Here is a 23441-nt window from a genome sequence, read left to right on the forward strand (position 1 = left end):
AGCAGGTCCGAACTTACCTACAGTCTGCACCACCTCATGGGGATCCATCCCTGAAGCGAAGTTGTCAGAGGTCGAGGCCAGAAGGAAGAAAGAAAAAAAAACAAACAAACAGAAGAAACGGGCGTCGACCGTGGGCAACCGCCTCTGATTCATCGGAGTTGAAGATTTGCAGGAGAGGCTGTCGAGAGCGGGGCTTGGTTATCCTGTCGATGGTGTTCCAGCTAATCGGGCTGGTGGCAGGTAGTACACTGATCCTTCCTGGGCTGCGGCGGGCTAGAGCTCGATTGGGTGGCTTTTCAACGGTGCCGAGCAGCGTTGTCGGGAAGAGGAGAGAGAGAGGGTGGAGCACACAGGGCGCGGCCGGTGCTACGAAGCCGGGCAGCGTACAGACCCGAGAAGAGGGAGGAAAGTGTCCCGCAGGGTTGCTCCGACGACGGGGAAATAAAAGAAATTAGAAGTGCAGAAAGCCGCGAGGAGCTACAGTTTGCCATGGGAACCGCGAAGAGCGGCGTTAGCAGCAGCGCGGGGGGAAGTGCGCGAAGACCATAGGGTGTCGCCATCAAGGCATAAAACGCCAGCAACAGCGCTAGCAGCAGCGGGGAAGACGGAAAGCGCGGGAGGCGCCATTTTGTTAAATCGGGGAAGGTGGCAAAGCGCGGGAGGCGCCATCTTAGATTTCCAAGATGCCGAAGACTGGCAATATCACTGCCTTCGATAATGCAATAGAAGACTGGACCACGTATGTGGAAAGAGTCGAAGTATATTGTGAGGCAAACGAAGTAGCCGATGAGAAAAAGGCATCGGTACTACTAAACTTAATGGGCGCAAGAACGTACGGCCTATTGCGGAGCCTGATTACTCCAGCCAAACCGATGGCAAAGAGTTTTAACGAAATTGTTGATATCCTACAGGAACACCTAAATCCTACACCGCTGCTGATAGCAGAAAGATTTAAATTCCACAGGAGAAATCAGCATAAAGATGAGAGCAATGCTGATTACCTTACGGAACTACGCAAGCTATCAAAGCACTGCCAGTTCGGAGCAGGACTGGCAGATACCCTACGGGACAAATTTGTCTGTGGACTCCTGAGTGAAGGAACCCAGAAGAGGTTACACTCAAAGAGCTGACGCTAGATAAAGCTTTCAGCATGGCAGTATCGTACGAAGCAGCAGCAAGGGGAGCTGCGGAAATACAGCAAAAGCCACAGGAATACGGCACCCACGAAATGACACGGGGATTTGAAAAATGTTATCGCTGCGGCAGAACAACCCATGACCAGAAGGACTGCTGGTCCAAGGACAAAATATGCAGGCAATGCGGAAAGATGGGACACATTGCACGAGGTTGCAGGTCTGGGAAGAAGACTAACGACAACAAAAAGGCTACTAAGGAACAGTACAGGAAAGTACAAAAGATGACGGACAGTAGTTCCGAAGACCAGATGAGCGATAGTGAATCCGGGAACAAGAGACTAAGCTGTCTCAAACTTCACAACGTAATCGCAAAAGAGGATCACCGAACCATTTGGGTCACCCTCACGATAGCAGGGTCCCAAGTCAAAATGGAATTGGATACAGGATCAGCCCTGACCGTCATGAATCGATGAGACAACGAGCGGCTATTCTCACACATACCCTTGAAAGAGACATCCATTGTCTTGAAGACGTATACGGGGCAAAAAGTATACCCCAGAGGGAAAATAAGGGTGCCTGTCGAATACAACGGCAAGGAAATACAGAAATTGTATCTGTACATACTGCAAGATGGTGGACCACCGTTATTGGGACGTGAATGGATCAGAAAGATAAGTTTAGACTGGCACTCCATTCAGGCACTGACGGTGGCTGGTAAAAAGGATGACGACGTCACACCTGGACGATTGTCAAAAATCTTAGCTAACGCCAAAGAGGTATTTCAACAAGAACTGGTTAACTCTTAAAGGCATAACCGCCTCGATAAAAATAGAAGAGAATGCAATTCCCAAGTTTTTCAAAGCAAGACCGGTACCACATGCAATTCGCACAGCCGTCGAAGCAGAGCTGGAGAATCTGGAGAATGCAAGCGTGTTATCTAAGGTAGACTGGAGCGAGTGGGCGACACCCATCGTTCCTGTCATGAAGAAAACGTTAAACAATAAGTCTGAGGAGCCAAGGAAGGTTCGCATCTGTGGGGTCTTCAAGGTGACGGTGAACCCAGTCCTTCACACAGTACAATATCCTCTCCCGAGGATAGAAGATATTTTCGCCTCACTATCTGGAGGGAAGCGTTTTGCAAAAATTGACCTAGCACAAGCATATTTGCAGATGGAGGTTGAAGAATCCTCTAGGAAGTATCTCACGATAAACACTCACAAAGGTCCTTACCAGTATAATCGACTGGTATTCGGAGTAGCATCAGCTCCGGCGATATGGCAAAGAGCGATGGAACAAGTCCTGCAAGGGATTCCGGGGACTCAGTGTTACTTGGACGACATCCTAGTGACAGGTGAAGATGACAGTGAACACCTTGCCAACCTACAGCAGGTGCTCACTAGACTAAGAGAACATGGGCTACAAGCCAATCGCCCCAAGTGCGAGTTTTTTAAGAAACAGATATCGTATTGTGGCCACGTGATTGATGAAGAGGGGTTGCATAAGTCCCCTGACAAAATTGAAGCGGTAGTTAAGGCTCCAGCGCCTGAAAATGTGTCGCAACTGAGGTCATTCCTCGGATTGGTGAATTACTACCATAAGTTTTTGCCGAATTTGTCCACAATTCTGCACCCACTGAACGCCCTACTACAAACTGGAGTAGCATGGAAATGGAGCGATGAATGTAAGCGGGCCTTTCAGAAGAGTAAAGACCTAATCACTTCAAGAGAAGTATTGGCTCACTACAACCCATCACTACCGATAAGACTGGCGTGTGATGCGTCTCCCTACGGCATTGGAGCGGTACTGTCACATAAATTCCTTGATGGTTCAGAGAGGCTGATAGCTTTTGCGTCACGCTCGTTAACTTCAGCCGAGCGTAACTACGCCCAGATTGACAGAGAGGCCCTCAGCCTGGTGTGGGGGGTGAAGAAGTTCAATCACTACCTGCACGGTCAAAAATTTACTCTACTAACTGATCATCAACCTCTTGTCTCCATTTTCAACCCTCAGAAGGGCGTCCCGATAATGACAGCACAACGGCTACAGAGGTGGTCCCTTTTCCTAGGGGCACACCAATATGACATCGAGTACAAAAGGAACTAAACAGCATGGGAATGCTGATGGATTGTCATGCCTACCGTTGCCGACGGTGGAAGAAGCACCTGCAGTGGATCCAGTGGAGATATTCCACTCGACCATAGTCGAATGTCTCCCTGTGACGAATGCAAACATAGAAAAGGAAACACGAAATGACCCGACACTCTCCTGGGTCTATGATTTAACGGTGAAGGGATGGCCAGCACATGGCGAACCACTGTTGCCAGCATTCTCGCCGAGAAGAGAACAGCTGTCAGTGTGCAGAGGAACCTTGATGTGTGGATCCAGAGTAGTAATTCCACCCAAATTGAAGGATAGAGTGCTCAATGAGCTTCATGAGGGTCATCTGGGAGGGGTAAAAATGAAGAACTTAGCCAGAGCGTTTGTGTGGTGGCCGGGAATCAATAGAGAAATCGAAGAGATGACCAAGAGCTGTACAGGATGCCAGAAGGTCCAAAACGCCCCACCACAAGCCCCTCTACATCCATGGGAGTGGCCCTCATCTCCATGGCAAAGGGTGCACATTGATTTTGCTGGTCCATTTATGGACTCGATGTTTTTAATTGCGGTGGATGCACATTCAAAGTGGCCAGAGGTAATAAAAGTGTCCTCAACCACCACAGAAAAAACTATCACAGTTTTACGAACCATATTCGCCAGAAATGGGCTGCCTGAACAGATTTGCTCCGACAATGGACCACAGTTTGTGTCTGAAGAGTTCCGGAGGTTCTTAAAGAACAATGGTGTTAAGCATTACACATCCGCCCCATATCATCCAGCCACCAATGGATTGGCTGAGAGGTTCGTTCAAACATTCAAGAAGGCTATCAAGGCAATGTGTAATGAAGACATACCCCTACAACACAAGGTGGATAACTTCTTGTTTGCCTACCGGAATGCGACACATGAGGTTACCAACCAAACTCCAGCCATGATGTTCTTCAATCGAAGACTACGATGCCGCTTGGATTTGGTTAAGCCAAACATCAGAAGAGATGTGGAGAACAGGCAGTTTCAGAATATGAATGAAAGGCCGACCAGGAGTTTTAAGATAGGTCAACCAGTTTTGGCCCGGGACTACCGCAGAGAGAAATGGCAGCCAGGAACGATCTGTACACGGCAAGGACCTCTAATGTATACCGTGGACGTTGGAGAGAGCATTGTAAGACGCCATGCTGACCAGATTCTAGAGTCACTGGAAAACGTCAATTCCACACCACGATCCGATACACCTGGTGATGAAACCGAAGTACCAATTGCATCTACCTCAGAATCGGTGATATTGGAAGCAGACGAACCAAACAACGACGTTGATCCCGAATCAACTTTGCCAGAAGAACCTGATACCCCAAAGAGGCGTTATCCAGACAGAATCAGGAAGCCTCCTCAAAGACTGAACTTATAATTGCTTAACTTCAGCTAATGTATCTAGCAACTGTAATTGTAAATATGTCATTTAATTATTAATCGAATGTTATGTACTGTTTAGCTAAAAGGGGAGGAATTGTAGTGTATGTACTTTGCAGAAGGAACTATATTCTGCAGCCCCTGTATACTGCAGTACCAGTAGTGACCACCCCTGTATATAAGCCCGTGTAGTAACTTTTGCATAGTAGTTCCAGTTTGTCTCCACTCAGTAAAAACCTGTTATAACCAACTCCTGCAGTCCGTGTCTCAATTACACACGGACATAATAAATACCTTGCCCCCAATCCCATGTGCCTTAACTTTACACGCTAATCTCTTATGTGGGACCTTATCGAAAGCCTTTTGAAAGTCCAAATACACCACATCCACTGGTTCTCCCTTATCTATTTTACCAGTTACAACCAATGCTTCCAGTGTTACTGGGGGATTGGGCCGACATATTTGCAAGCAAAGAATTTTAAAATTTTAATAATGCACTAAAAAGAGCTTTGCCAAAATACCTTTGCTATGGAGTAGTTATGGATGTAAGACAATATTACTCTGTTCCCAACATTGTCTTTTGTCATTATGGATGTGAAATGTCAGTCCTAGGGGACGATTTTCCCACTGGAGGCGAGATGCGGTTTGGGTGGGTTTCACATCCGCCTCCACTGATAGTTTTCAAAAAATTGCGATTTTCCCCTGATTGGCCACTTGATTTCAGGAGGTGTGGGATGCCCTTGGTCAATTCGTGTTTTGGGACTGAAACTCGCCTCTGCTGACATCACTTTTCCAGCCTGATTTAAAGGCTGCTTGCTGCCTTGGATCATTCCACTGGATTTCTGCCGATACTGCACCACCTGCAACATATTCTGAGAAACCGCACCACCTGCAACATATTCTGAGAAACCATAATGTCCAATTCCAAGGCAAATGTTGTTTGAGGGGGTGACAGCTAGCAGGGAGATGCTCTTCCACTCATCTGGGAGGAAGAGGCCTCCCAAAGAAACCAAGGCTGTGTGGGTCCAGCTGGCAAGGGATATAACCTCCAGATCTGTGTGCAGATTGGGTGACTGTTACTGTGTATTGATGAAATGCCATCCCTGTTGGAAAGCATTAAAATGATTTGATGCCAAAATGTTGGCATTATTGCATCTGTTCTTTTGCCTTAGGCAGCTCCACATTGTGGGCACCGCCACACTTGCGTTGTCAGGTTGGTGGCCAGAGTGTCATGTCCATTGTCAATGATGTCTTAAGATGAAGCCAAGGACATGTGCCAACTTGGGCAACCTATGCAAATCTGGCCATGATAAGTTCATCCCTTGCATCATGGGCAGCCATGTGCTCACGTGCTGCTGGTCAATAGACCGGCACCCTGACCTCCTCCTGATCTGAGGAGGGCTGGAACTGAGCCACTTGCTCATCAGGAAGCTGCAAGCCACGACACTGTGCAATGTTGTGCAGTGCACAGCAGACCCGACCATTCTGGAGACCCTGTATGGTGTATATTGCAGGGCTCCACCTGATCGGTCAAGGCAACGGAAGCGCATTTTCAACAATCCAATGGTTTGCTCGATGATGGACCGGGTTGAAGTGTGGCTGGCGTTGTCGCACTCTTCAGCCTCGTTAGCTGGCCGCCTGATCGGCGTCATTAGCCACTTCTTCAGGGGATAGCCTTTATCACCAAGGAGCCATCCATTAAGTTGGTCTGGCGGATTGAAAAGTGGAGGAACACTAAAGTGCCGCAGGATGAAAGAGTCATGGCAACTTGGCACAAACAAGCAAAAACTCCTTCTTGTGGTTACGCACCAGCTGTACATTAAGGTAGTGGAAGCCCTTTCGGTTGACAAAGATAGCTGGGTTGTGATGGGGTGCCCTAAGGGCCACATGTGTGCAGTCTATGACACCCTGCACCATTGGCATGCCTGCCATATTTGCAAAGCCAACCAAACAGGCGGTTATACTGGCTTGATCCCTTGAGAACTGGATGTAATTGTGGGCCTTAGCGAAAAGGGCATCGCTAACCTGCGTGATGCAACTGTGGGCAGCCGACTGGGAGATGCCGATGATCCCTGGAAGAAGCCTGAGGCAAAGAAGTTGAGTGCGGTGGTGACTTTGACAGCCACTGGTAAGGGGTGTCCACCCGTTCTTCTGGGCACCAGGCCTTGCTGCAGCAGTCTGCAGATCTCTTGGACAACCTCTCGCGAAAGTCTTAGCCTCCTTTTGCACTGCTGCTCACTCATGTTGAGGTAGCGCATCCTCTGTCTGTAAACCCTCTGTCGTGGGTATCTCCTGCGAAGAGGTGCCTCAATGCGCTGGCGCCTTCTGTCCTGTGCAGCATCAGGTGGCTGAGCAGGAGGTTGGGGCTCCTGCTGCTGTTGTTGCTGAGCTGCCTGGTTCTGCTGCTGCCATGGATGCTCCTCATCCGAATCTGAGGTCCATGGTGAAAGAAAATGAATGGTTCCCGTGCTGCTTGCAGATGCCTCCATTGGGGAAGCGCTCATTGCAAGCGGGGAGAGGGTCTTCCAAGGAGGTCCCACAGTTGATAGATTCAAGCTGCAGCACCTCCGACTTCGGAAGGCCTTCTAAAAGTGCTCAAAGACCTTTTAAAGCAAAGTTCTGTCACCTGCAACTAATCCCTGATGAAATCACCGATTTAATGTTGGACCTGCAGCTGTGAGGAGATCACCCACTTGTCAACCTGCCAGGTTTAGCTGGCGTGGTTTAGGAGGGTCGTGGAACATGCTGAAATGGTCGAAAAATCACGAGGGCCTTTCAAAATAGGCTTGGAGAGGCCCTTAACGAGCATTTAAGCCTCTTAACAAGCTCTCTGGTCAGCTGGAGGCGGGACCATTTCCTGCCCTGCAAAACCGGCACAGGCAAAATCCCACGGAGGTGGGTTCTGAACCCGCACTCATTTTACCGATTTTCCCACCTTTCCTGCCTCCTTTGATGTCAGAAAATCCCCCCCCCCCCCCCCAGAAGTTAAATATGCAATTGTGGAGCACTTGTCTCAGCTTTACACAAAATTCAGCACATACTTTCCCGAAAGAAAGGCAAATGAATTGGGGGATTTCGCCTGGGTTTGAAATCTGTTTTCAGAGAACTTTGTAGCAAAGACCAAGATTGTAATGAATCCAAAAGAGAATTTGATTGATGTTGCTAGAGAGGCTTTTGAGAGATAATTTTTAAGTCATGCCTCTTGATTAGTTCTGGCTCTCAATTTTGAAAGTTCCCTGAATTTCCCCAAAAGCCATAGAGACACTTGTTCATTTTCCCTCAACGTATCTTATGTGAAGTGGGTTTTTCTTCACTTACATCAAAAACAAATATAGAACCCGCTTGAATGTAGAGACTTATTTGTGTTTGAAACTCCAAAATCACACCGAGATTCCATAAACTGTGCTAGCAGCAAACAAGCACTTTCTACTCACTGAGACCACGGTGTCCCTTTATGTTCAAGTGTATTCAGTAGTATAGTACTGGTACTGTGTTGGTTATGTTGCTTTCCCTCTTAATCCACCTGTTCTGTTAGCAGAGAAAATTAAAAATACAACACAGAAATCCCCCATTTTGTCAAACACTTGCTTCAAAATACTTTCCTTCAGTATTTTCCTTCAGTCTTGAGGGTAGAGAAGGGCACCAGAGACTAAATTAATCTCCATAGCAAACAGTAATTGCACTTTTATCAGGCACACAATGAGCATTAGGGCTTGTGACAAAAACAACAATTTACAAGTTACATTTAAGTGCATTCCAAACCTTTTCTTAGCCTCCTAGAGCTCTGTATTTAAATATTTGAAAACAAAGTGTAAAAACAGACACTATCTCTATAAAATTAGTTTACAAACTGAGGAAAACCAGAGCAAACCTGATAACTGCCTCCGAAAGTCACCATTATAACAGGAATTAACAAGCAATTTTATGATTTACAACAGTAAACATACCTTCCATTGCTGAAGACTAGGACTTCTGCTCTGAAAAGACTCAATTCTTTTTTTGTTCTTTGAAATGTTTCTTTGTACAGTAGTTTTTGATCGGGACAAATGCAAACTCCTTAAGAACAAAGAAACATTGATTTTTTTTCTCCCCAAAGTAATAATCTAACATTGAAAACGGTTTACAGGATTTGTATACTGTAACAAAATTTAAACAATCAAGAACTTAGGGATTTTCTGAAAAGTATTTTGAAATGTGATCAATTTGGAATAATTTGGATTTTTCTTAATGTATAGAGTTTGGACTTTTGATGTCACTTTGTCTATTTAATATCACTGCAAACTGAACTATGACCAATAACAAAAGTTAGCTATCATAAATTGGATTCAGGTTTCTTCAAGATAATAATCCTCTAATTGCAAATACTCCTCTAATAAAGCTCGTATATATTCTTAAAGTTTATTCTCTGACCCATTAATCATCCCAACGGGAACAGTGATCAACAGACTTTAGCTAACCTCTGTTCTCCAAAATTACTTAAGACAAGACCATGTAAGTTGCCCAGCTGTGGGCATTGTTTGATCAGTTGTGGGGAGTTTTGTACTGTGAGCCTGCACCTACTAGGAGCTAGGTTGAGACTGCTTGAACTTATCAAAGAACCCTTATAGTCAGTAGAGGGAAGAAATTGGCTGACTGAGTCCAGGCCCCGGGAGTGGGAGGACAGTATGCTAAACTTGTGCACTGCCATCATTCTGGTTTTCTTTTAAAAAAGATGACTTTGATCTTTTCCAGAATTTTGTTGAGAAGCTCACCTCTTGTAGAAGCTTACCTCACAAAGCTGACATTATTTGCAATGTAGAATAAATTGCAGTGCTGTTCTTCAATCTATTTACTTCTTCCCCCATGGATTTAACAAATTAACATGAAGATTCATACACACATTTACTGACAGTAACAGGAATTTCCTCAAGGGACTCCCAGTCACCATTTTTTTCCATTTTCTCCTTCTCCCCTATTTTGACTTCTCTTCCTGTCCCCACAACTCTGGACTCCCACAAGTATCAATACCTCCCTTCTTTTTCAGCTACATGCTGTCCCTTGGCAACATGATCTGAAGACATGGGCCAGCTTTCACAAGTACACCAATGACACCCAGCACTACCTCTCCGCCACCTGTTTTGACTCCTCCATTGCCTCTGTATTGTTCGAATGACTGTCTGACATCCAGTCTTGGATAAGCCTCAATTTTGTCTAGTTAAATATTGGAAAGGCCAAAGTAATTATCTTTGGCCCCCACCACAAATCTGTATCATTGCCCCCTCCCCAGCCACTTACTCAGGTTAAACCAGACTGTTCTCAGCCTCAGTACCCTATATAAATACAAGTTATTTTTCTTTAAGGTAGTATGCAAAATAACTGGGCATGATAATTCTATCATTTAAAAAAAATACTTTTACACTGCAGTCTTTTAATTTTCCTATTAAAAAAAACTCTCTTAGATTGAGAGCATTTACAGAAACAATCCCATGCAGATCATTCTTTTCATTTTTGAAAAATTAAAAAGGCAAAAATGAAGAGAAAAAAAGCCAAAGAATTGAGAGAACTAAACCTAGAGTATATGAACTCTGGATTCTTCTCCTGAACCATATATGGAAGCATAGTATGTCTTTTTTCCTCTCACAGTAAGGATTTGTAAGGAAAAGTTCAGATTTGCCTCAGATTATTGCAAGAGTCATGTCATCGGCTGGCATTGCAAATTTTGAGAAACAAGAAAACCTACGCGATCTTCACTATAGAATTCCAAGGTTGTGCTTCAGAGTTACCAAGTTATTCATTGATTAACACGGATATTCTTTTACCTCACTCCGAGATCTCCTCTGGCATTGTTCATAGCAAGTCAGAAGATACTTCAGTTTATTTAAACCATTATAGCATATAATGCCTGATGCAATATTCTGCTATGGTGCAGCTGTATATAATGATGTTTTTCTCAGGCCACAGGTCTAATTGCTCAGCCTTTCTGAGGTCGATCTGAAGCTAACTGCTCTGAGTCTCTGAGGCCAATCATAGGTCAGAAGAAGCCAGCAAGAAATTATTGGCCCAGATTTTGCGGTGGGTAATGACGGCAAACTGTCAGTGTTACCTGTCATTACCCCTCTGAAAACTGGCCGTAACTTCAGGATTTGGCGCATGCGCATCTAAACGTGGAAATCCTGAAGTTGCGGTCAGTCATTCACTGCTCCTACACAGGCTGCGCTATGGAACCCCCTTCCCATAGCCGGCAATCAGTGGAATTGGGAAAAACCTGGGGGGAAAAATTCAGTTGGTAGCGCCACCTGTTAGCGCCTTAAGAGGGCGCTAAGTGGGGCGCAAACCAACTAGCGCCCGGGCGCGGCGATATCTGTGCCGCACGCGAAATTGACCGGACATTTTGCGGCGGCGCTAAACAATACTGCCCGATCTCCTGCGCACGCAGATCTTGACGTCATTCGAGAGTGCAACGCCCTTGGGGCGCCCCGGACCGGAAATTCAGTGGTGCCCTTCCTCCTTTCTCCCTGGCGCAACCAATGATAGGTTGACTGGAACGCTTCCCAGTCGCTGTGGGGGCGCTATTTAAAGGGGGCATCTTCCTGGCTTTTGTGTGGTAGCCATTTTTGCACCACTCGTTCTGAGAGAGAGAGAGATTTGGAGAGAGACAAAGAGAGACTTCTGCATTGAGTCAATGCTGTCTGAGGTAGTTTTGGCTTCTGACCATAACTTTGCAGGTACTTTGCTTTTTGACCTTCATAACTTTTGATTGCCCAGATACTATGGGGGCTGCAATGGATGGGAACGTCATCCTTCTCCATCACATTCGGAGGGCACAGAGACGCAGCGAGAGTGTGGCAAGCATGGCCAGACGGAGGAGGGCCAACAGGCCTCGGTACAGGAGACCTTACCCTCCCAGGGGTTTTCGGCAACAGTTCTCCTACATTAATATGTCTGAGGAGCAGTGTTTGCGAAGGCTGCGATTCAGCAAGGAGGTGGTCACTGAGCTCTGCCACCTGCTTCAGCCAGATCTGCAGCCTCAACTGAGGAGCAGGACGTCTCGGTCAGTGGCAATGAAGATAACAGTGGCTCTCAACTTTTATGCCACCGGCTCATTTCAATCAGCTACTGGGGACATCGCCAATATCTCCCAGTTCACAGTGCATTGCTGCATCCGTCAGGTAACAAATGCCCTCTTTAAAAGGAGACGAGAGTACATCTCTTTCCCCATGACCCCGGACAAGCAGCAAGAACGCGCAACGGGCTTTGCGATGATAGCGGGCTTCTCCATGGTGCAGGGCGCTATTGACTGCACACATGTGGCTTTGCGGACACCGCAAGAGAATGCCGAGGATTTCTGCAGCCGAAAGGGCTTCCATTCCTTAAACGTCCAGTTGGTCTGTGACCACAGACAGCTGATACTCGCCGTCAATGCCCACTTTCCAGGCAGCAGCCACGATGCCTTCATCCTGCGCCAGACTTCTGTGGCAGACCTTTTCCAGGCACCGCATCACCCTGGCTTCTTGGAGACAAGGGATATCCTCTGTGCACCTGGCTGATGACACCACTCCGTTCGCCCAGCACCCCTGCTGAGCTACGATACAACGAGAGCCATCAAGCTACCAGGAACATCATTGAGCACACAATCGGCGTGCTCAAGCAACGGTTCCGCTGTCTGGACCATTCTAGAGGAGCCCTGCAGTACTCACCTGAGCGAGTCTCCCACTTCGTTGTTGTGTGCTGCATGCTGCATAACCTTGCAATCCTCAGGACCCAGCCAATGCCACGAGACATTGGAGCACCAGCAGAGGAGGAGGAGGAGCAGGATGATGATCATCAGCAGCACCAAGGCGGGAGGGAGGCACAAAGTGGAAGGGCCGTCCGTCAAAGGCTCATAGCAAGTCGCTTCTAGGCCCCCGCTGAGGGAATGGCTTCCGCCATTCAAACAACCTGAATGAAACCATCCCGCAACCCCTAAGCCGGTCAAGGCAACAATGAGTGCAAAGGCCAAACATGTACATTTTGAATACAGACACTTCTTTATTTCACAAACTCTGTGTCTCATTTCCGCATGACAAAGTAATAGAAAGAAACACAAAAAAAAAGCAGTCATTCACATAACTGGCTCTCACAGCCTGGAGACAATGTCCAAAACAGTAACAAAAATTTGACCACGAACCTCAGCCTTCAATAAAACAATGAAAAACATTTTGCCACACCTTCTACTTTTTGCCCTTCGAGGGTGATCTGCTTCCCTTGCGAAATTCCCCCCTTCCCACCCTGCAGCTCTTCCGTAATGGGACCCCAGTGGCTGGAGCAAGGCTGGGGGAAGGCTGCCGAGTGTCAGAAACTGAGACTGCAGATGCCCTTGAGGGACGGCTTGGACCAGCTCTGGGCCTGGAGGGCCCGGCTGCTAACTGCACCAACTCTGCATGGGCGGCAGCAGTCTGTCCTACAGGTGGTGGCAACTGCAGTGGAGAAGTGCCAGTGATGGCAGCAGGAATGCTGTCATCTTGAGAGAGGACAGCAACTCCCTGCTCGACCGACACACTGGCACTCCCACGGGGCAGCATTCAGCATCCGGAGCAATCTGATGGAGCAGAGTTTGCTGGCCTGCTGCGGCGTGGTGAGAGCCCCGGGGAAATCTGCCCAATCCAGCGAGGGTGGCAGCAGTCAGTGCTCGCGTGGCCTCAATCTGCGTCTGCATGAGACCAGCCACTGACTGCACTGCAGCACTTAGCATTTGCATGGCAGCCACCTGTGCTACAGCGAAGTGCTCCACACTCCTTGCCAGTGATTCAATGGATTCGGGCAACTTTGCCACTGCAGCCATGAGCTCAGTGTGCCTTTGCTCCGCCTGGGCGCTCATTTCAGCGAGGACCCGCTCCTCGTCTGCGTCCAGTGCAGCAGGACTCGAGGCCATACTCTCCCTCCGGGGAGAAGGCCCCCGAGCTTCCCTACCCCCCTCGCGTTGCTGCAGCCCGCTGGGTCCTGGAGCTTCACTCTCATCAGACCATTCCCCCCTGCTCCCCCCCAGGGAAGGCGTGTCCCCAGTATGGGCATGGGCTGCCTCGGTTGAGGGTGGCGCTGATGGCCCGGCTTCCTCTTCATCCTCACCTTCAGCTTCACTCTCACTGGCAGCTTGAGGGCCCGTCTCCTCACCTGGTGAATCACCATCTGAAAGCAGGGAGGTACAAGAGTGGCTTTAGCGTGAGGACAGGGTGGCAGCAAGGGAGGCATGACTGCAGCGATTTAGTGATTTGAATTGAAAGTGTCAAAGGCTGGTGTTGTGAGGAACAAGTGGAAGGAGAGAGGACAAAAAGGTGATGACCTTACCATTGCTGTCCAGAACGTGGTCAGCGTCTCCAGTGGCGACGGGACCAATCACCCGGCTTGCCACAATCCTGTGGACGCGCGCCTCAAGATTGCTGAGGGGTTGAAGCTGAGGCTGCCCTCCACCAGTCCGTTGCTGCTGTCTCCTATTATGAGACAGCTTGGCCTGCAAGAAAAAGGACGGCGTCTGTGTAAATATGCAGCCATGATCTTGCCTGAAATGCCTCCCATGGTTGAATAGCCCTTACTGTATGCAGCCATGATCTTGCCTGAAATGCCTCCCATGGTTGAATAGCCCTTACAGTATGCAAAGTGTGGAATGCGCGTGTGTGTTTGATGAAAGGGCCATAGGTGTTGGATGAGTGTTGGGCATTGGGGCTTTCAAGACCCTCTGGCCATAAAGTGAGGTTGAGATGGAGGGATGAAGAGGTTTTGAAAAAAAGGCACTCAACCCTGACGACCCGAGTGAGGTCGTTGAACTTTTTCCTACATTGCACATGGGTCCTAGGCACCATGCTGCTTGAGGACACTCTCTGAGCCACCTCCCTCCACACTCTTCTGTACTCGCGTGGCAAAGGCCTCCTGCCACTCTCTGGGTACAGTATAGATCTTCTGCGCTCCACCCCGCGAACCAGTGCCTCCAACGCCCGCTCGCAGAAGCGCTGTGCTCGCTCCCTGGCCCTTTCCATAGTGTCTGGCTGCTAGATTTAGCCACAGGTCTGCCCAGGCTGAGATTCAAGGCTCCAGTGAGCAGGATGTGGCTGCAGAGCAAGATCAACCCTCCCCTTTAAGAACTGACCGGCGCCAGTGTGTCTGCGTTCAATCGCTAACTGACAGCACCTGCGCTGCGCCCGCCCTGAGGTAGCGCCTCGCTCCTCGGCCTTAGCGCCTTAAGAGAGTTGTGCAGCGCCTGATTTAGCACTCCAATCACCTCCAGGGGGGATAAAAGCCAAGTTTGCTGTCGGAGGCGATAATTAGCGCCAGGCGCTAAACTTTGCGCACCGCCAGTAATGGCGCCCCATATGGGGCGATGCTGAATTTTTCCCCCCATGGCTTTTCTGTGCTAATATCGCTATTAAATACCCCATTAAATGTTCAGCCTGGTTGGAATAGGTGTAACTGGGGTTTTAACAGCGTGTTGACTGCCAAACAACTGTTCTGCCCCAGAAAAACACATTTTTCTATTTGTGGAATGTCAAAGTTCTCAATTGTGATAAAAATTACAATAAAATTTTCTTTTAAAGTTTGTTTGTGATATTTCAGGTTCAACCTTAACCCCATGTGTATGTCCCAATCTTTATTTTGTTCTCTGTAATATATTTTAAAAGTGCAGATAATCATAGCTTTTCATTTCCTGGTTTGCTGTCTGAGAATTCTTCAAGGTGATTGGCTGCTTAGACAGCTTAATGGCATCACTGCTGCACTACGCTAGGAATCCCCTATTCACAGCACTATGATCATTATACGTTGAGAAGCCTAAAGTTTTTGCCAGAGATCACAAGATCTCACGCACACTTGCACAACACACATGCACACTCACACATATGCTCTCTCCCCTCCCCACACACGCGCTTACACCTCCACGCACGATTTCTCCCCTCCACACACAAACAGGAAATTATAACAGGAAGAAGTTGACAGAAAATTGTTTCAAAAATGAGGCAACAGGAAGTCAAGTCGTGCAGACAGGATGTGCACACAGATGTTAATAGTTTGAATATATAGAACTGATCAGTAAGAATATTTAAAGTACTCCTGTTATCACCATTCTGAAATAAAGAATTGATAGATTTACAGAATACAACCTACCTGAAAACCTTGTCAGGAAAAGGTTTTTTACCTCCTACATAATGGTCAACATTACTAAATTGATTATCATAGCCAACTATCTTCTCTCTCTTGTTGTAAATTCGAATCTTCTTCACTTTGTGCATGCATTTGAAAGATACCTCATATTTTACCACTAACCTATGACCACCAGGAGCACGTTTATTAGTTGAAGATAATTCTGAATCTGCTTCTTCATGGATGAATGACAATTTCTTCAATTTGGAACTTGGTTTTACATCTGCAGTGATTGTTTTAAAGCAAAAATAAAACCTAGTTCAGTTAAAGAGAGGCATAATAACATATGCTGTGCAACTAACATTTTAATAGAAACTTAAACAAGATATTGGTGTACAAGTCAACTTCTACTGGACTGTATAATGGGCGATCGATTTGGCTACCATGCATTTTGCACCCAAGTTGAATTTTATCCCCATTATGTTTTATCATGCTGTTGTAGTGCCATATTAATTAACACCCAAATACGTTGCATTGTTGTAATACAAAACAGCACCAGAAATCAAACAGTATGCTCCACTTGTTTCCAAAGTGACCAAACAAACTGACACCAATGATACTGAGGGATCCATTGATATTCTTGTCATGGGTCATTCTAGGACATTGGCTACCCCTACCAGAAATATAACATACTGGGAAAAAAACCTGTAAATCTATATAAGATTTAAACTTTAAAACGATCAACAATTCTTGATGGATCAGTGGGTAACCGATGGAATATATCAAACTATAGCCTGTGTTGAGTTAACCATTTTAGGCTGGAACAGCAGTGGCTGTGCTATAAACAGAATAACCTCCAAGCTGTTGAGCAGGGGAAGAAAAGTAGGGTTCCCATTCCTGATTGCTACTCGGTGACCCCTCCTGGAAGTGCATTTATGGACAGAACTGCACAGGCTGCAATTCTCCTTGGTAAAGTTTTACTTCACTTATTGTTTAGGCTCACTGAGGGCCCATTAAACTACACCTCACCATCAGTTGGTGTCTTCAAGAGTAAAGACAGTAAACCGAGGGAGGAAGAATTATGGAGATCATCTACCAATACAGTCATCAATTACACAATTATCAGTTACATTACTTCTCTTTCCATTACTCGGAGCTGGGGAGGAGCACTGGTTCATCTGTGTATTTGCATGCATTTGTTTCCAGTTTGATTTGCCTTTAAACTGAGCCATTACGTCTCCTGCAAGAACAAACAAATAAAATTAGTCTTTACAGATTTCAAAGAAACACCCACAGAATTAATTACTTTCACCCCTTGCAAATTTGGTGACTGATGCAGGAGTATAGTCCCACAGACACTTGTATTCCTTCAGTGCCTCATTTAATTGGTGATTTTTCATGTATGAATTCTCACAACATCATCATGAGTCATTAGATTGCATTGTGAATGGGAACGGTTCATAATTCCCCCCCCCCCCCACATTTTAGTCCAAGGGCATGAATGATGAGGATAACTTGCATCTATATAGCACCTTTAATAGGAAAACATTCTAAAGCATCAAAAATTTGGATGCTGAGCAAAAAAAAGGAGATATCTGGAGGGATGACCAAAAGTTTGGTCAAAGAAATGGTATTAGAGTGTATTAAAAGGTGGAGCAGTTTAGGGAGTAAATTCTAGAGCATGGGCCTTAGTCATCTGAAGGTACAGCCGCAAATCACAAGAGGCCTTAGTCAGAGTAATGGGAGAGTTTGGGGAGGGAGGATTATAGTGCTGCAAGAGGTTACAGAGATAGGGAGGGGTGAAGCAGGAGAGGAATTTAAACACAAGGATGAGACTTTTAAATTTAAGGCATTGGGGGTCTAGATAATGTAGGTCGACGTGGATGGGGTAATGGGGAAATGAGACTGTGTGGGAGATAGGATACAGGCCGCAGAATCTTGGATGAGGTGAAGTTTACAGAGGGAGGAATATGGGGGCCAGTCAGGGCAGTCTTAGAATACTCGAGTCTGGAGGTGATAAAGGCATGAATGAGGATTTCAGTGGCAGACGGGTTGAGGTAGGGGCAGATAATGTTGGAAGTAGGCATTGTCTGTGATGGAGAAGATATGGGGTTGGAAGCTAACCTTAGGGTTGAAAAGGATGCTGAGGTTAAGAACAATTCGGTTCAGCCTGAGGCAGTGGCTGGGGAGGGGATGGAGTTGGTTGGCAAGGGTATGGAATTTGTGGTGGGGGCGGGGCAAAGACAATGGCTTCACTCTTACCAATGTATAGCTGGAGGAAAGACTAAGGGCTCGATTTTGTCAATGGGGAGCTTTTGGAGGTGGGACTCCCACTTTTTGGGTTGTAGTCCCGCCTCCATCAACTTGTGGCCAACCCACGTTATTTTCCCTTGATTGACCTTGTTAAGCCCGCCCAGCGGGCTCAGCAGGCCAATTAAGGGACACCTGGTTACTGGTGACGTCAGCGATTGACATTTCATCTGTCAAGAGATTTTGACAGATGAAAAATCAGCGTTTGACAGCTCTGTGAAGCTATCAAACATGGACAATCTGTCTTCTAACTTGAGTCCTTCTACTCAGACTCAGTTAGAGAGCTCTCCAGACCAGAAAGCAGAGGCTGCAGCTTTTGACAGTTCAGCGGCCATTCTGCTTTCTGTGCTGGTGAGCTGAGGGACTCCCGAGAACTGAAGGATTGACGCCTGCAGGAGAAAGATAAGTAAAACTTATTTAAACACTTTACACTTACCTCACACACTTACCTCTGCACACATGCACCCATCACTCACCTGCACAATGGACATCTCGACCCCTCCAACCCCTGAAGACCGACGGTCCGCCTCGCTAACTTGGCGTGGTTCGGAGCCGTCGGACAGCCCACACTTCAGGGCTAAAAATAGGGATTAGGCAAAAAACTGCCTGTTAACTACCTGTTAACAGGCAGTTAATTGGCATTAATCCCCTTCCCGCCTCGGGGAAGCGGCTCCCAGCTCAGGTCGGGTACCCGCCTCCTGGGACATTGGCATGGAGGTGGGTTGGGGGCGGGATAGGTTCCTGCCCCCCGATTCTGCAATTTTCCCACCACTCCCGCCTCCAAACCCGCCTCCTTGGGGCTTGGAAAATCGAGCCCGATGTTGAATAAGCAGTCTGACAGCACATACTTAGTGAAGGGGTCGAGAGGTAGTAGAGAGGTAGGGCTGGATGTCATTAGTGTTCAAGTGAAAACTGACTCCAAGTCTGCAGACGAGTCCATTTGAAAATCTGAGGTATGAGAACAATCAACTTAAAACCCTGGAAATCCTAGATATTGAGAGGCTGTTTCCCCTGGCTGAAGAGTCTAGAACTAGGACACAGTCTCAGGATAAGGGAATGGCCATTTAGGACTGAGATGAGGAGAAATTTCTCTACCCCAGAAGGCTGTGGATGCTCAATCGTTGAGTAAGTTCACACTGAGATAGATAGATTTTTGGGCACTAAGGGAATCAAGGAATATGGGGATAGGGCAGGAAAGTGGAGGTTTTTTTAATTATTCATTTCTGGGATGTGGGCATCACTGGAAAGGCCAACATTTATTGCCCATCTCTAATTGCCCTTGAGAAGGTGGTGAGCCGCCTTCTTGAACCGCTGCAGTACATATGGTGAAGGTACTTCCACAGCGCTGTTAGGGAGGGAGTTCCAGGATTTTGATTTCCAAGTCAGGATGGCGTGTAACTTGGAGGGGAACTTGCAGGTGATTGTGTTCCCATGCGCCTGCTGCCCTTGTCCTGCTAGGTGGTAGAGGTCATGGGTTTGGGAGGTGCTGTCGAAGAAGCCTTGGCGAGTTACTCCAGTACATCTTGTAGATGGTACACACTGCAGACACATTGCGCCGGTGGTGGAGTGAGTGAATGTTTAAGGTGGTGGATGGGGTACCAATCAAGCAGGCTGTTTTGTCCTGGATGGTGTCAAGCTTCTTGAGTGTTGTTGGAGCTGCACTCATCCAGGCCAGTGGAGAGCATTCCATCACACTTCTGACTTGTGCCTTGTAGATGGTGGAAAGGCTTTGGGGAGTCAGGAGGTAAGACACTCACCGCAGAATACCCAGCCTCTGACCTGCTGTGGTTGCCACAGTATTTATGTGGAGTTGATGTAGAAGGTTAGCCATGATCTATTGAACAGCAGAGCAGGCTCGAGGGGTTGTATGGCCTTCTCCTACTCCTATTTCTTATGTTCTTACAAGACAAAAATGGGCTTGAATGTCAAAGAAAGTGTATTTTAGTTAGACTCCTACAGTGGACTGTTTAAGCTCACAAAGTTAAAGCAGCATCAGAACGCTTCATATACACTGAGAAAATGCTTATTAAGCACGCTCACGAAAGACAAATGGAATAGGATGATTGTTGGTGAGCATTATTGAGGTAACATATCTGAAACCCTTAGCGCAAATGGGAGGAGCAATCCTTACTGTGAAGTCATCATGGGATCCCAATGTTACCAGACTGTCAAACATGTTAAACCCAACAACAACTTGCATTTATACAATGTCCCAAGGCACTTAACAAGTGTTATCAATAGAAAAAGTGACAGTGAGCCACAGAAGGAGATAGCAAGACAGAATTCCAAAAGCTTCATCAAAGAGGTAGATTTTAAGGAGGAGAGAACAGCAGAGAAACAGAGAGGTTTAGGGAGGGAATTCCAGCGCTTAGGGCCAAGGCAGCTGAAAGCACAGCCGCCAATGGTGGAGCGAATAAAATTGGGGATGCGAAAGAGGCGAGAATTGGGGGAGCACAGAAATTGCAAATGCTCGTAGGGCTGAAGGAAGTTAGAGATAGGGAGGGGCGAGGCCATGGAGGGATTTGAAAATAAGGTTAAGGATTTTAATACTGAAGTGTTGTCAGACCAGGAGCCAGTGTAGGTCTGCAAGCACAGGGGTGATGGATGAACAAGACTTGTTGCGAGTTAAGATACGGGCAGCAGAGTTTTGGATGAACACAAGTTTATGTAAGGAAAGTGGAAGATGGGAGGCTGGCCAGGACAGCATTGGAATAGTCAAGACAAGAAATAACAAAGACATGGATGAGGGTTTCAGCATCAGATGAGCTGAGGCAGGATCGGAGTCGGGAGATGTTATGGAGGTAGAAGTAGGCAGTCTTGGTGATGGAGTGGATATGTGGTTAAAAGCTCATCTCGGGGTCAAACAAAACCCCAAGGTTGTGAACAGTCTGGCTCAGCATCAGTTTCCTGGGATGGAAACGGTGGTCAGGGAACAGAGTTTGTGGCAGGGATGAAATACAATGACTTCAGTTTTCCCAATATTTGGTTGATGGAAATATCTGGTCATCCAACATTGGATGTCGGACAAGCAGTGTGACAAATCATAGCTAGTCAAGGACTCAAGAGAGTCGTCAGCATACATGTGGAACCTGATGTTATGTTTTTAGATGATAATTGCCGAGGGGCAATGTGTAGATGAGAAATAGAAGGGGGCCATGAATAGATCCTTGGGGACTCCAGAGGCAACAGTGTGGGAGTGGGAAGAGAAGCCATTGCAGGTGATTCTCTGGCTATGATTCAATGGATAAGAATGGAACTAGGCAAGGGCAGTTCCACCCAGCTGGACGACGGAGGCGAGGCGTTGGAGGAGGATGATGTAGTCAACTGTATCAATGGCTACAGATAGGTTGAGAAGGATAAGGAGGGATAGTTTACCACTGTCACAGTCGCATAGAATGTCATTTGTGACTTTGATAAGGACCGGTTCAGTACTGTGGCGGGAGCCTGATTAGAGGAATTCAAATATGGAACTGCGGGAAAGATGGGCACTGATTTGGGAGGTGACATGTTCAAGGACTTGAAAGGAAAGGGAGGTTGAAGATGGGGCGATAGTTTGCAAGGACAGAGGGATCAAAAGGGGATTTTTTTGAGGAGCGGGGTGATGATGACAGATTTAAAGGGGAGGGGGACAGTACCTGAGGAGAGGGAACCATTAACACCACCAGCTAATGTGGGACCCAGGAAGGGAAGTTGGGTGGTCAACAGTTTGGTCGAAATAGGGTCAAGGGAGTTGGAGGTGGGTCTCATGGACAAGATGAGATTGGAAACAGCAAGGTAGGAGACAGGATAGAATCGACAAAAAGTTGTGCGATCAAGACTAGGGCTGTGGGGAACATTAGAGGAAGTTTGGCCTGGTGACCTAGGGGAAGGTAGGGAAGTGGCAGAGGCAGCTGAACAAATGGTCCAGATCCTTGTGACCAAAAAGTGAAATTTAACTACCAGTTCTTTATCAAGGACCTTTACCTAGATGTATTATGTATCTAGTCTTTGAAAGACATCAGTTTTCACCTGAAGACTTCCTAGGTTGGAGAGAGGTCCCGGCAGCAACAATGAAAAATGAACAAGGCAGCTAACGATTGTCACCAAATAGGCACCAGATTTGTTGCAGTTGTAAAATCACAAGTATTTCGCCTTTATTCCGAATTCTCCATTCATAAGAACATAAGAAAATAAGACGTAGGTGGTCATTTGGCCCCTCAAGCCTGCTCCGCCACTCAATAAGGTCATGGCTGATCTGATCTTGGCCTCAACTCCACTTCCCTGCCCGCTCCCCATAACCCTTGACTCCCTTACCTTTCAAAAATCTGTATATCTCCACCTTAAATATATTCAATGATCCAGCCTCCACAGCTCTCTGGTGAAAAGAATTCCAAAGATTCACGACCCTCTGAAAGAAGAAATTCCTCCTCATTTCCATTTTAAATGGGTGCCCCCTTATTCCAAAATTATGCCCCCTAGTTCTAGATTCCCCCAGGAGGGGAAACATTCTCTCTGCATCTATCCTGTCAAGCCCCTTCAGAATCTTATATGTTTCAATAAGATCCCCTCTCATTCTTCTGAACTCCAATGAGTATAGGCCCAACCTGCTCAACCTTTCTTCATAAGACAACCCCTTCATCTCCAGAATCAACCTCGTGAACCTTCTCTGAACTGCCTCCAATGCAAGTATATCCTTCCTTAAATAAGATGACCAAAACTGTACACAGTACTCCAGGTGTGGTCTCACCAACGCCCTGTACAGTTGTAACAGGACTTCCCTACTCCATTCCCTTTGCAATAAAAGGCCAACATTCTATTTGCCTTCCTAATTACTTGCTGTACCTGCATGCTAACTTTTTGTGATTCATGTACAAGGACCCCCAGATCCCTCTGTACCTCAGCATTTTGTAAACTCTCCCTATTTAAATAATAATTTGCTTTTTTATTTTTCCTACCAAAGTGGATAACCTCACATTTTCCCACATTATACTCCATCTGCCAGATTTTTGCCCACTCACTTAGCCTATCTATATCCCTTTGGAGATTATTTGCGTCCTCCACACAATTTGCTTTCCCACCTATCTTTGTATCATCAGCAAATTTGGCTACATTACACTCGGTCCCTTCATCCAAGTCATTAATATAGATTGTAAACAGTTGAGTCTCCAGCACTGATCCCTGCGGCACCCCACTAGTTATAGTTTGCCAACCTGAAAATGACCCATTTATCCCGACTCTCTGTTTTCTGTTAGTTAGCCAATCCTCTATCCATGGTAATATATTACCCACAACTCCATGAGTTCTTATCTTGAGCAGTAACCTTTTATGTGGCACCTTATCGAATGCCTTCTGGAAATCCAAATACACATCTACTGGTTCCCCTTTATCCAACCTGCTCGTTACATCCTCAAAGAACTCCAGCAAATT

General features: G+C 46.7%; 1 protein-coding gene across 3 annotated transcripts in view; it reads right to left on the reverse strand.

Annotated features, from left to right (window-relative positions):
- LOC147114100 (uncharacterized) overlaps window positions 1–23441 on the reverse strand; it is a 114924-nt gene that overhangs the window by 81694 nt on the left and 9789 nt on the right. For all 3 annotated transcript variants that reach the window (XM_085995718.1, XM_085995719.1, XM_085995717.1), the window contains exons 2-4: window positions 16861–16965; window positions 15909–16008; window positions 8588–8696 (exon numbers count right to left, since the gene is read on the reverse strand). In XM_085995718.1, coding sequence (XP_085851844.1) covers window positions 8588–8696; window positions 15909–16008; window positions 16861–16965 — 314 coding nt within the window. The remainder of the gene's footprint in view (window positions 1–8587; window positions 8697–15908; window positions 16009–16860; window positions 16966–23441) is intronic.

Source organism: Somniosus microcephalus, chromosome 8, assembly GCF_052327205.1.
Source record: "Somniosus microcephalus isolate GS21.2 chromosome 8, FLI_Smic_1.0, whole genome shotgun sequence".
NCBI classification, from domain to species: Eukaryota; Metazoa; Chordata; class Chondrichthyes; order Squaliformes; family Somniosidae; genus Somniosus; species Somniosus microcephalus.